This window comes from Perna viridis, chromosome 10, assembly GCF_037379345.1.
Source record: "Perna viridis isolate PV_CMFRI_1.1 ecotype Kerala chromosome 10, ASM3737934v1, whole genome shotgun sequence".
NCBI classification, from domain to species: Eukaryota; Metazoa; Mollusca; class Bivalvia; order Mytilida; family Mytilidae; genus Perna; species Perna viridis.
The window spans coordinates 42,174,972-42,189,057 of NC_142454.1; the positions used below are offsets into that span (position 1 = coordinate 42,174,972).

A 14,086-nucleotide genomic window follows, 5' to 3' on the forward strand; every position below is an offset into this window, starting at 1 on the left:
CATTCCTTGTAACGCGGATGATAGTAACCAGACGAGATTTCATTACAGTTTACGTCGTTACTATGTTCATAGTAAACAATATGTAAATGTATAAATATATACTTTGTAATATATACAAGGTATGATTTCATTTCATTGTCATAATCTGCAAACACCGAACCGTATCTCAAATTCTGGTACAAAAAATGAGAATGCTTGCATTACTCAGTGTTTGCATTGTACTGCATATATATTCCATACTTGCTAATGCAACATTTCCCTTTTTAGGGAGTATTTTACTAGTTTGGATCAAAATTACTTCATAATATTGATCAATGACTAATTTTGTAATGATAATTAAGTATCAAATAATTGCACTTTGAAGTTGAGATGAACGTGACATATTAACAAATTTATTCCGACAAAGAATTAAGGAAACTAAATACAGCCATTCAACAGAGAACTCGGAGTATATACCTCCAACTACATGCTCTCATTAAACTAAATAATCAATTGGAAATAACAAAGTTTTAGCAAACAAAACACAATAAATAAAAATACACGAAGAACATAACATACAAATATATAATGAACAAGAACAACCACGTAAAATTTGCCTCCGGTGTGCATAAAAACGGTTAATGACCTTTTGACACGACACAATGATCTTGAAACAAAATATATTTCGCTTAATTGTTTACCCTTTGTTCATTACATTTTACATAACATGATATTATTCAAAATATTGATAATTGCACTTTACACGAATAAAATGAAAATATCATTTGAGCAAGGTATGGAACGATGTAGCATTCTCTTACACCCAAATAGATCTACATTTTTTGTACAGGACGGCGGGTAAAATATATTAGATTATTTGAATTCTTTTAAAATAAAAGTTTCTCATGCCTATTTCGTAGAGCGACTTTGCCGCTAGACGAAATGAGCATGCGAAACTCCCGCGAGTTGAAATAATATTTAATGATCTGTTTATGGCTGTTTTGCTGAATTGTAAGGTATAAGTTTTCTTTTATTTTTAGTTTTCCTGAACTAAACATGCAAGTTTTATGAGCTCTACAAATTTCCTTGCGGGGCTCTTTTTCGGCGACGTGCTACGTGACCTCACGTGTGTTGGGCACCTGTGATACACATCATTTGAAAAAAATCGCTTAAAATTTGTGAAATAATTTTGGGATTTATTCATTTTAATCGGGTAAGTTACTGTATTTAATCATTTTCCGTTGTAGACTAGAAAAGATTGCCACAAATTAGCCATTATTTCTTACGCAGTAAACAAACAGACGGTTATTTGGGTCGTCAAAGATTCCTAAGCTGTTGCTTGTATGTCACGCAAGGACAATGAAATTAGCAATATTTTTTATTCTCACGCGACTAGCGTGAGATTGAAAATTATCGTATAGCAAGATCATAGGGATTTTAAACAAAATAGCAATGATAATAAAAACCCCAAAACTCTAGGGAATAGTCCTCATCATTTGTGCCGTTTGTATTAAACATCTTATTGATATAGGCACAAGAAACACAAATCATGAACAACGCAAAAATAAATCAAAAACAAACATAAATCCATACAAAAGTGGGGTAATTTCATATGCCTCGAATAGCCCTAGGGTTAATTCAGGCTCCGTATCCATAAAACAGTTAATTGCGTCGGTTGAAAAATGTTCAGAGCAATAACAATAGTCATTTAATAATAAAACTCTTTGCACTGTGTTTTCGTTTAGCTTCTGAACACTGTTTACAATAACGTTAACGCCGCAATGTTTTTGATTTGTTAAATGTATTCAGCATACGCTACACATCAAGCTTTATTCTACACAAGATATGGTTTCTTAGAAATAACAAAAACGTGAACACGAAACAAACACTAAAACGAAATCAAAAACAAAATCAAAACAAAACAAAACAAATACAAACAAAAACAAAATCGTCGTCTTTCTAAATTAAGAGAATCAAGGTAATCAAGGTAATCAAAATTATTTAATCCAGGGACATTGACCAGACATGGAAGAGTAATCAAGGGACCCAAACTTATAGAGGTAATCAACAGAATGCCATTCAGGGACAAAAACCAGTCATGGAAAACAGATATACATCACAAAAAACATGAAGTAACTAAAATCATACATAAAAAGTAACAAAAGCAAATAAGCAACTCGGACTCCACTAAAAGCTGGGAGCATGGACCAGGTGCACCGGTAGGGTAAGCGTCCTCTGCTTTTCTAGAAACACCAGCCGAGTTGCTCATAAAAGATACTGTCCGTAGTGGTTGAAAATAAAGGGCAGTAAAAAGGGTAGCCTTTTACCATTCAACACAAACTGTAATTTCAAGTTGTTTTCATGGTAGACTTCACGCTTGAGACGAAAAACTAAGAAACAAAGTACAGGCCTGTGATTTGCTGAATAATATGTGCTTTAATGTACATATCTAGGGAACTACCGAAGTCTTTTAAGACTAAAGGTTGTTCAATATTATGTGTTAGTTTGATTTATTTAATGTTTAAGATTGAAAGAGTATTCAAGGGAACCAATCTGATAGAGGTAATCAACAAAATGCCATTCAGGGACAAAGACCAGACATGGAAAACAGACATACGCAACAAAGAACATAATGTAACTAAAATCATACATACAAAGTAACAAAAGCAAATGAGCTGCTCATAAAAAGCCAAGACTGGGGTAGACAAACGAGGAAAGGAAACTATGATCAGTTGAATAAATCAGTTTTCATACTGAAGATGTATACACCATAGCGATCCACGAGTTTATGATGACGACCATTAAACTTCTGTAGTGATGGCTTCAATCTTGTAGCAACATAACCCTGACCCAGAAGCCTATTTGTTATAGTTCTAGCGCGATACAAAAAGTCTGCGTAGTTTCGGCAAGCTCTGGCATAACGTATGAGTTGTGATATGAACACTCCGTACGCAGGTGCTGAAGGGTTGTTACCACAGAAAAGTTGAAAATTTTGAATGAAATATCATCACGTTTGTCGTAAAGTTTGGTCAATAGTTTTCCTTTACCATCGATTTCTAAGTGTAGGTCAAGATATGAGGCTGACTTCATAGTATCTGTAGTATCCTTTATCTCAAGTTCTTTTGGGTAGATGCAATGTATCCAATCCCCGAAATTAGGATTTTTTAAAGATAATACGTCATCTATATAGCAGAGACTGAGATTAAAGGATCTATCCAAATGATATTCTTTCTTTCGGATCAGATCAGCTCTAAATTAAGCCTCAAAAGAGTGAAGAAATAGGTCAGCAAGTTAAGGAGTACAATATGTTCCCATTGAAATGCCGACGGTTTGTTGAAAAACACGTTCACCACACTGGACAGATATGTTGTCGATTGAAAATTCCAGCACTTTGTAAACATCTTCCTCTGTATATTTGAAAGATGATTTGAAATTATTTCTTACAAAGTATGAGGAATCTCTACCACGAACTATATATTTGTATCTAGGTGTACCATCTTTTGTTAAAACAACACTGTATAATATTTTTAACTCGGGATTTTAACTGAGTGTGGGGAATAGAGGTATACAGTGATGAAAAATCATAGGTTTGAATACTATTATATTCAGATAGTCTTGAACTGATTGTCTCCAAATGATCTTTCGAATTTCTCAGGATCCACATTGAATTAATATCACTAAGGGAGTAACAAGTGTTGTGGTAAGACTGCAGACCCTCTTTGACAGTTGTGAGTATAGAAGTTAAAAGTTTTGAAAGAGGATTGGTGGTACATTTTGCAGATCCAGCTATGAAACGTTGTTTGTATAGATTCTTGTGGCGTTTTTGGAATCCAGTACATAAACAGTAAATCACAATCATCGTCCTTGGTAGAGAGACCAAAACAGGATAGCACAAATACATCAGTGGTGGTCGATAGCTGTGTTCTTCAATTATATATATACACATATGTAAGACATTTTTCTGTTTTCACAATTACTGTTTTGTCACTCATTTTTAGAGTTACACGGAGTATCCTCCTCTGGCAGCGGTTCAGCTGTCTTTGTGAAATCAATGTCTGCATAATTTGTTCTCCTTGCTTGCTTAATAGCCTTTCCCCTTTTCAGTTTCCAAGAAAAATCTACCTCGACATAATTCAACTCCGGTGCAGAAACCTACCATATACATGAAATAGTGCGACGATTACAAATTTTAGCATCACCATTTTCCTATAATAGCGGAAATATATAAAAGCTCTTATTTTATGTGCAGATATTTTTTTTATTTTATTTATACTCTATTTACTGTTCAAGAAAATATGTTTAACAAATATAGAAATTATACTACTATAGTTATTTTAATTAATTGATATATTAAGTTTTTGTAATTTGCAAAAAAGTTCCTTGACTATTTTATACCATTCTTGTGCATTTAACGCGATTCTAAAAAAAATAAATGATACCTCAATAAAGCCTCCGGGTTGGGTAACGGACGGTTTTTGATCGATTGAAGATACGACTCTCCTTGGGAAAAGCATGTAACAACTACAGATTAATGCTATGATTTCTGTCGAGGCCAGAATCATGGCAACTGGTAATATGACAACTAAGTCTTTTCGTTCATCTTGACGTCCTGAAAGAGTAATCAAGGGAAACAATGTTATAGCAGTAATCAAACGGATGTAATCCAAGCACTAATACCAGACATGGAAAATAGACATACATATCAAAGAACGTAAAGTAACTAAAATCATACATACAAAGTAACAAAAGCAAATAAGCAACTCGGACTGGGAGCATGTACCAGGTGCACCGGTAGTCATGCAAGTACATTAATTTTATGCATTTATGATCTAAAAATAAACAGGGTTAATTACAAACTGTCCACGTCTAACTATAATAATGTATAAATTATGAACTCAACTGCATCAACAATGATTGGTTTCGATATACATATCACAATCGGTTGGTGTCCAATAAACGATCAGGAAACCTCCACCTAACGAAGCAAGCAGCAGCTGGACAAAAACACTATTATACACAGGTAAAGCCCCAGAATTGGCCCAATACCAAAACTCAAGTAACATAAAAATAAACTAAAGGCGAAACAAAACATGACTTGAAATACAGATAATTCCTGACTTAAGACAGGCGCAAACAATGCGAAGGGATTAAGGTACTTTTGCGTGATCGTAATCCCCTATAAAATCTTCCCTTTTCGGAAACACTATTAAACAATTAGACACGCTTAAAAATCAGTTAAACATGTCTAATTTTCTTGTTACAACGGAAATAAAGAAACTAAACATAAATTACACGAACGTACAAACAATGAGCTACTAGTAGTTAACTGACCAGACCTACAAAAAGTCATGTTCCATTCGTATGTAAAATAAATCCCAATTATTCCCATCACGGTACAGCATATATAAGTCTTGCAATATGAGTGTTTTTAACTAAAATGAATGAATGAAAAACTACTGAACATTTGCAGCCACTCTTGTTCACCATTTTACACTATAACTAAATTATTTATAAAAGAAAGCCGATTTTATGAAAAAATTGTAAGGTTAATACTAAATGTTATATTACATCAATGCTGCTTAATAGTCAATTATAAGTTATATGGTATACAAGTTCCTACATGAGGAAAGACAGAACAAAAGTTAAGTACATATCTATTGACCTATCAATATAATAATATTTGTAACGAACTTCATTATATTATTTTCATTTTTTGCATTTACTAATTTATTATTTTGCCCATAGTTTGAAAAAGATGATGTAGTTCACAAATATCTTGGCATTTTGTTAAGGTAAGTAATACCCGCTCAATGAGTTTCCTGCCAAACAGGCGTGTATAAGCACGGGTGATTTATACAGGTAAAGCGGTTAGGCAGAGCACATTTAGATTTTGAAGTGACTGGACGTGTTGTGTTCAAGTTTGCAATTCACATATTTGGTGAGGTCTCATAATTGTTAGTTCAGGACATGGAATTTTACAGGAAAATATGTTGAATCTGCTCAGGTAAGCGTTTTATTTCTGTTTGTGACCGTGTAGATATTTCTGTCGTTGTATGGCGTGTCGGACAGGCCTTTAGTTTAAATTCTCACGTGGCGGGTCAGTTTATCGTTTATATTTCATTTTTGAGTGAACATTTAATTATTTTGAGTTAATTTATTTGTTTCAAGGGTTTTTTCCTATCTAGTTTTGTGCTCCGTTTTGAAGGAAACAACGTAAATATTGTCAAATGCTATCGTCCTAGTTTTTGATACAGATCTACCTAAATACCGTATGTTAATGTCAGTTTTGTACGGTGAACAATGATCCATATTTCCGTAATTTAGCGCATTGTGTAATATTTATAGTCAGCGATAGTTGGTGTTAATTTAGCTGGGATGTTGCATTAATATATTCTACAGTTCCATTTGTTACACAGTGAAATTTGCTGAATTTAGTTTTCCGTCGGTGTATATGGTGAAATGTTGAAATATTGTGTGGACGTTCAGCACAAGAATTGTGTTAATTATTTTTGAACTTTATATTGGCTGAAAAGTGTATATTGGTCAATTTGAATGATAAATTGGGTTGATTTATATGAGAAAATGAAAATTATAGTGTGCCATGAGAATCAGAAATGAATATATATTGAAATGGTGAAATTTAGTCTGAATTTATATTGAAAGTCTACAGAAATCGTTGCGTCCTAGATCTTGACCATCGATTATGGTGTACTGTAGAAGCTATGGTGAGAGATGATGATTGAATAATCTATAAGATTTTACTACACCAATTTTTAGTTTGTTTACTGTGTGTGTACTTTGACTTTTGTTTGCTTACATACTTTCATTTGCCTGCCCATTTACTTATGTTCATTTGCATGTTGTATATATATGTTTAGTTCTGTTTGATTTGTTCAGTTTATTTAGTTTTAGTAAAATATTATTTTTTTACTTTTGTCTCTATGAATGCTGGCCAACTGACAATCCGACTATCCTACGTCTTTACAATATTTAAACATGAAACAATGTTTTTTTCCAAGGCACAGAAATGCAACGACAATAATATATACCTGGCGCTGTAAAATGTACAACATACGTGCTAAAACCTTCTTTATTCTGTACTTGAGCTGTTACATTTCGGTTATCAATCTCCACGTTCAGTTTTGCTTCAAGAAGTATTTCGTAGCCATAGACTCCTACTATGTTACTGTATAACATGTCCCTGTATGAGCGTGTAAGTATTCTTTATGTTAAACTTGGCATGGCAGGAGTCATTCGGTCCATATGTTTCTCTGGGTTCGTTAAACACACACGCCACCGATATAGGATGAGGACTAACAACATACAGGTATATATGTCCAAACTGGGCTCTTAGGTTTGTTCTGGTGCAAAACTGGTTTACCTACAGTTAAATACAACCGTAGCGATTGTAAATTTTTGCAAAACTGGTTTTGTCTGATAATATGATACAACATGTATATTATAAAACCATTCTATGAACGGCTTTCACATTGATTGAAATGCAAATTTGACAGTTCTAACATCGTTGGGAATTTTTCATACCCTTCTATAAGTTTACGTTATCTTCCCTGTTTCATTTTGATCCGATAGAGCAGTGTAACGAATAGAGCCGTCACATTCTTAGACGTTTGTATAATATTGATTTGTTGTGACACGCATCATGAATTTAATTTGATCTTCTATCCTACATATTATACACCCAGATGAACTGTCACGTATTACCATACATCGTGTACTAAGTTACAGCCCTAGATTAATCCTACGAGGAGGAATGACCCGGCCAGCAAAAGCTATATTTTAATATAGAGTAGCTGTCCGAGTGGTCTAGGGTGCTGGACTTTGTGCAGGCGGTATTGCCATAAATGTTACATAGGTATGAGTTCGAGTCCTGCGGAGGGAACGACCAGAAATTTACTTTGCAAATTTGACAGTTCTAACAACGTTTCGAATTTTTCAGACCCTTCTATATATATATATATATATATATATATATATATATATATATATATGTATATATATACAACGTCTCAGAATGTGACGACTCTGTTCGCTACACTGCTCCATCGGATCAAATTGATACAGGGACGATAACATAAACTTATAGAAATGACTGAAAAATTCACAACGATGTTAGAACTGTCAAATTTACGAAGCAAATTTTTGGTCGTTCCCTTCACGGGACTCGAACTCGTTCCGCTGTGACATCTATGGCAACACCGCCTGCATTGCAAATTTGACAGTTCTAACATCGTTGGGAATTTTTCAGACCCTTCTATAATTTGATCCTCTATCCTAAATAATAACACCTAGATGAACTGTCCCGTACTAACATACATCGTGTACTAAGTTACAGTCCTAGATTAATCTTACGAGGAGGAATGACCCGGCCAGCGAAAGCTATATTTTTATATAGCTTAGCTGGCCGAGTGGTCTAGGGCGCTGGACTTAGTGCAGGCAGTGTTGCCATAGATGTCACAGCGGTACGAGCTTGAGTAAATTTCATCAAAGCCTATCAAGCATCATTTGAAACAGAAGGAGATCAATCCAAGTAACTTTGATGCTTACATGACATTGATTTAAAATGCTGATTACAAAAGTTCAAATGAGCTGTAGGAGTTGTGTCCCTTACCCTAAGTCTACCTTCTTAATTCAATTTTCAAACTTGTTTTTATTTGCTTTTTGTTTGAGGCTAAAACAGTAAAGCAAATATTAAGAAAAGATACAAAAAAGTTAAAGTCTACATGATTTTATTTTTTAAACATAAAGGAACATAAACACAACGCAAAATATATCTAGCATTTGAATAAGTACTGAGCACATAGACATTAGAAGTAAATAAAAAAAACGTATCATCTTTATTTCAATACATTTTACGATGTAAGCAGTACAATGAACAAAAACAAAATCAACATTAAGGGATATGTACATTTTTATATTTTTTACCAAAAGGAACGGTAATTTTTTTAGCTGTCAATTGATTTCTTCAGCTGAAGTCTAGTTAATTTTTCGTTGAGTCGTTAGATCAGGACTAATTCGACATCACTATTTCTCTGTGTTGGTCTTGGTCGTCATTGTCTTCAGATATCTCCAGTACAGCACTGCTTTTCATATTGAACTCTTGGACAAATAGTTCGGTACTAACTTTTTTGCACACACGATTATGTTTTCGTCGAATCTTATGAACTCCGTGATGTTAACATGTGTAAGTTGGTAGTTTAATGTTCTTGTTTGGTATTACGCTATGGTGCTGTGCTATGCTATGGTGATAACTAGATTAAAAACATTGGCGTGACGGAAGCAGTTAGACATAGTCCCGGGGTCACCATATTCCATTTCTGTTTGAATAAGAGACAACTCTTCTTATGAGTCTGTTGTCTGAAGTTGGCGACCGATAGTGGGCTTTTAAGTTTTTTTTTTATTACACTCCGTTTCATTGGTTGAGTTTATGTTGTGATTTATTTTTGATAAAAAAAAACTTGAATCTATCCCTTTTAATCCATTTAAACTAGGATAATCTACACAATTGTCTACAATCAAAAAGATCTTTCATTTTTTTATTATGACTTCTTTAACCCAAGTTGTGGGGCCAATTTTTGAATATTTCAGAGACCATCCTAGTCTTTTTTTGCTTGTGTATTTAAAAACAAATCTTGCATTTTAGAAGTTGCCAATGATCACAAGTAGCAATTCATCAGTACCTGATATGTTTGCAAAAACGATGATGATGACCAACTGCTTATTTGAAAATAAATAATAAGACAAAACTGAACTTTAAAAAATGCTTTTACAACATGGTGCCATTTATCTGTCCTTTATGTTTGGCATATATTAGCTATCTTTTAGTATTCACCAAGGCTTGCAGTTAGGGAGATGTTGTATTTATAATGACAATTTTGTCAGATTGGTGATCACTTTTATTCAATGTCAATAATAAAATAATATATATATTAGATTTATATTTGTATGCACAAGTATATTACACTTGGTTTGATTTGAGATTGTCCTTAACGGCACATCTCAAAACGTGTACCCTTTCCCTTCAGTGTTCGTGCATTGTAAATCATGCGTCGTCTGGGTGTTTCACCTGTTTTAAGACGCCCGATAAACGCACAAATGAAGCCTTCGAATAAACGCAGGATAAGGGTGTCATTTACTTTTGAATTTTATTTTCAGCTTTATAAAATTATATTTTGACTTATATTTTTGAGTTATAAATATAAAAAAAGTACGCTTTATTTTCTTTCTTCATAAATTGTTAGTATTATCAAGTCTCATCGCTGGTCAATGCGTTTAAACGTACGCTAGAACCGTTCGTTAATATGTACGATAGAAGCGTTTGTTTATCGCACGTACGGTGAGTATTTTTAGTGAGTGCAAGAAGCCTTAACATCTGACGAAGATGTAACTTGGTGGCCTAGTTTTTGATTTTTTATTTCTCGTTTTTACTTAACATGCTAATATGCAAATCAATGTTCGTAATTAAAAAAATCAGCCATGAACATTCATGACAACAAATTTAATGTATGCAATTAATTATACAAAGATGATATTCTGCCTTTCCATACCAATAATATCTTTTAAAATAAACATATTACTTCAATTTAAAGGAATATCGTCAAACACTAAAAACTGTGAAATTTGAGTAGACTTATTTATATACTCTTTGTATGCGTTTATGATATGCGGGCAATTATTGTTTTGCAAGCTCATAGCTTGAATATCACCCAGTGAGGTTGTGTGACAATAACGATCGGCGTTTGTTACTTCTATTATAAAAGGGCCTACAGGTGTTTCGTATTCGTGTTTGTCGGATTGACATACTTCTACATGACTTGTGTATGGCCTATCGCAACGCGTTTCCTCATTTGCACGTATATTGTCATAGGTTGATTCTAAGTGAGTGAATTCAAAATGGCCGAGAAGAGCGTCACTCACTGCGTGTATGACGTGTGCATTGTTTGTCACTTGCTCGTCAATCTCAACACACTCATTATTAAATCTAACGTTCACATTCTCATGGAAACTTTCTGGTCTTAAACTGTCATGTATAGTGTGGTAAAGATGATCATCCTCCATTAGTTCGGAAACTGCGTTGGTATTCGTTTCTCCCATTCCATTAAGTCCTCGTATCTCGTATTTGCATATGTGATGACAACTAACACTCGACAGGGTTGCAGTTAAAATCCAAGCCAATATGACTACACACACGTATATGAATCTTTCTAAAATAATAATATTTACTTTTATATGTCAAATATTGATGAAAACGTTTGAATCAATTAATCTTATTTTATTATTATACTATGTGCTCAAATTTTATACATGTATGTTTGTCTCAGAAAAAAATCCACCAAAAATATGCAGTTTAATGAAATAGTCTTATTGAATGTTTTTGATGCAATCAGTGATTAGGTTATTAATTGCTATGTAAGTAAAACGTTACAAGTTACTCTGAACTAGTTACTAAATTTGATGATAAGCTTCGTTCTTGATCATGAAGAAAGAAATATAAGGTAATTGAATACTAAAATAAATTGAGATAAAATGAGATTTTATTTTTAATAAAATACCTCTGCCCTGTTTTGTAAGATCTGTTAAAGTTCCTTGAGTGTTGGGTCCACCTAAAATATGATTATTGTAACTAAAGTAAATACTGTTCACATGGTCATGGGAGGTCTCAAAATCAGTTCCTATCAATCTTTGAATTTTCTTCCGATTTTCCGGCGACCATCTTCGAAAGGCAGTATATCCATTTATTTTTTCAATATGGCCGACTGTTAAGCATTCAGATACTATTTTCAAAATGACCATATACATGAACTCTGTACGATGGTTTTCTATTTTTTTATGAAATGTTTTAGTATTTAAAAAGAGTAATCAAGGAAACCAAAATTCTAACGGAAATTAACAGAATGTAATCCAGCTACAAGGCGGCTCGGACTCCACCAAAAACTGAGAGCATGGACCAGGTGCACCGGTAGGGTAAGCGTCCTTTGTTTTTCTAGAAACATCCATCAAGTTGCTCATAAAAAGTTAAGTTCAAGATAGACGAAAGAGGAAAGGAAAGCTATGAAACGTTGAACAAATCGATTTTCATGGTACAGATGGATACCCTGTAATGATCCACGAATTCATGATGACGACCATAAAACTTCTGTAGTGATGACTTCAATCTTAAAGCAACATAACCCTGTTAAAGAAGCCTAATGGTAAGAAGTCAAGCATGATGCAGAAAGTCTGCGTAGTTACGGCAAGCTCTGGCATAACGTTTGAATGACAATTGATTACGTTTGACGTAAAGTTTGGTCAATAGTTTTCTTTTACCATCGATCTCTAAGTGAAGGTCAAAATATGAGGCTGACATTACAGTGTCTGTAGTATCCTTTATCTCAAATTATTTGAGGTAGATGTAATGCATCAAATCCCCGAAACTAGGATTTTTTAACAATAAAACATCATCTATATAGCGGAAACTGAGATAAAAATATCGGTCATGTCTGAAATTACTATATGCGCATGCACATATTCAAACAGTGACCTATTTTTGTGCCAAAGTTGGCTATATTTCGTTCAGACGTTTTTGAGGTGTTGTGCTGACAAATTTGGAACATAGAGTAAACTTAAAAGAAAAAAAAACATATGTACCCCAACTTCATTCTTAACAGAATTCTTAATACTTTGTGTTTATAATCTGCAAAAGTACGACGGGTAATTTGATTGTTTCTATTCTTTCAGTACCTTTAATTTGGATAAGAACTTTATAGTATGTGATATAAAATATGGTGATGTCTACTTTTGTCGAATAATTGTACATAAAAGCGAGATTTGTCAGATGAAAAAGCCCCTTTCACGTTAATTTCAGAGGGAAGAAGATATGCATGCAAACTTCATACTACAGCGAGAAAATTGTTTTTGCATTACCCCAAGCCCTTCATGGTGGAAGTATATGACACGCATGCTCATTGCTCATTCACTGAACCTCTCTTCACACGACAGAATTCATGAAGAAGTATGGCGATCTTTCTGGCATTAAATGATCTATAGATTGATATACGAAGCTTATTTAAACATCGTATACAAAACATTTTCACGATAGAATAGAAACTGACAATAAAACTAGAAAAGCTCACTTGGTGATACTCACCCCCGCTCCATTCATAGAAACACATTAAGGAACCACATAAGTGTTTTAAGACATGCAGACAGAAAACAGAAAATAGAAGATGCATTATCAAAAAAACAGAACCTGTGAAAGTTGTCTAAATTCCATTCAGCGGGATCAGAAAGTTGCGGATAAAAAGATGGTAGCTTATGGTTTACAATGACATAGTCCATTATTTTTCATAAAAAAATCCATAACATCTTTAAGAAAAAAACTTGGACGTGCAAAATAGCATCATGTAGTACAGAATCTGTAAAGTTACATCAAATTCCTTGTAAGAGTTTCAAAGAATTTGCTAATTACTGAGGGCTTATCTCTCTATCAAACGATTATAAAACGGATGTTGTTACATTTCTTTCTAAGTTATCTAGTTATAATTTTATACATTTTTGTGGGCATTTTGGACAGACATTTTATTTACCGAACGCGGTTCGTTTTTTTTTTTTTTTTTGAACTGAACAATTTTACAGTGTAATGTATTTAAGGTGAATTAAATTTTTATTTTCTTTTCTGCAAATGTATATTTGATCATTTCGCTTTAACCCTCCTCTTACCAAAAATGATTTAACGCAAACTTCTTGTACTTACAATGTTTTTTCTCATAACAGTGATGTTATATGAAACAATGAGATATTGAGATTTACACAGTAGCTAGTTTTGTTACATTCTTGAACATTCTTGAGCATTTGAATAATTTACCTGAAAACGTATCCCGTGTGGAAATGTCATTAGTATTGCATTTCACGGACAGGTCAGTAGAATCACCACTTGTTGTATTACCTAAATGTAATAACATATCAGTCGGCAATTAAGTAAGCACTAAAACCATCCAACTATCGTGACAATAACGTAAGATATAAATAATCATGCCCTATCTTGGATGCCTTGAGTGTAAAATTTGCAGCTTAAAACACATCGAATATCAAACATTTTAGCGTCAATAAA

The 14,086-nt window shown here is 33.6% G+C and overlaps 1 protein-coding gene and 1 long non-coding RNA gene across 2 annotated transcripts; one reads left to right on the plus strand and one right to left on the minus strand.

Annotated features, from left to right (window-relative positions):
* Positions 1-867: 867 nt before the first annotated feature.
* Positions 868-7,356, minus strand: LOC148605964 (uncharacterized). Its single transcript, XM_088550520.1, has 3 exons — positions 7,029-7,356; positions 4,419-4,588; positions 868-4,131 (listed from the first exon to the last, which is right to left on the minus strand). The coding sequence occupies exons 1-3, from the start codon at positions 7,174-7,176 to the stop codon at positions 3,964-3,966; spliced, it is 486 nt and encodes a 161-aa protein (XP_088406646.1). The 5' UTR covers positions 7,177-7,356; the 3' UTR covers positions 868-3,963.
* Positions 5,879-6,909, plus strand: LOC148605965 (uncharacterized). Its single transcript, XR_015916046.1, has 2 exons — positions 5,879-5,983; positions 6,148-6,909. It is a non-coding gene; the product is annotated as an uncharacterized LOC148605965 (long non-coding RNA).
* Positions 7,357-14,086: the final 6,730 nt, after the last annotated feature.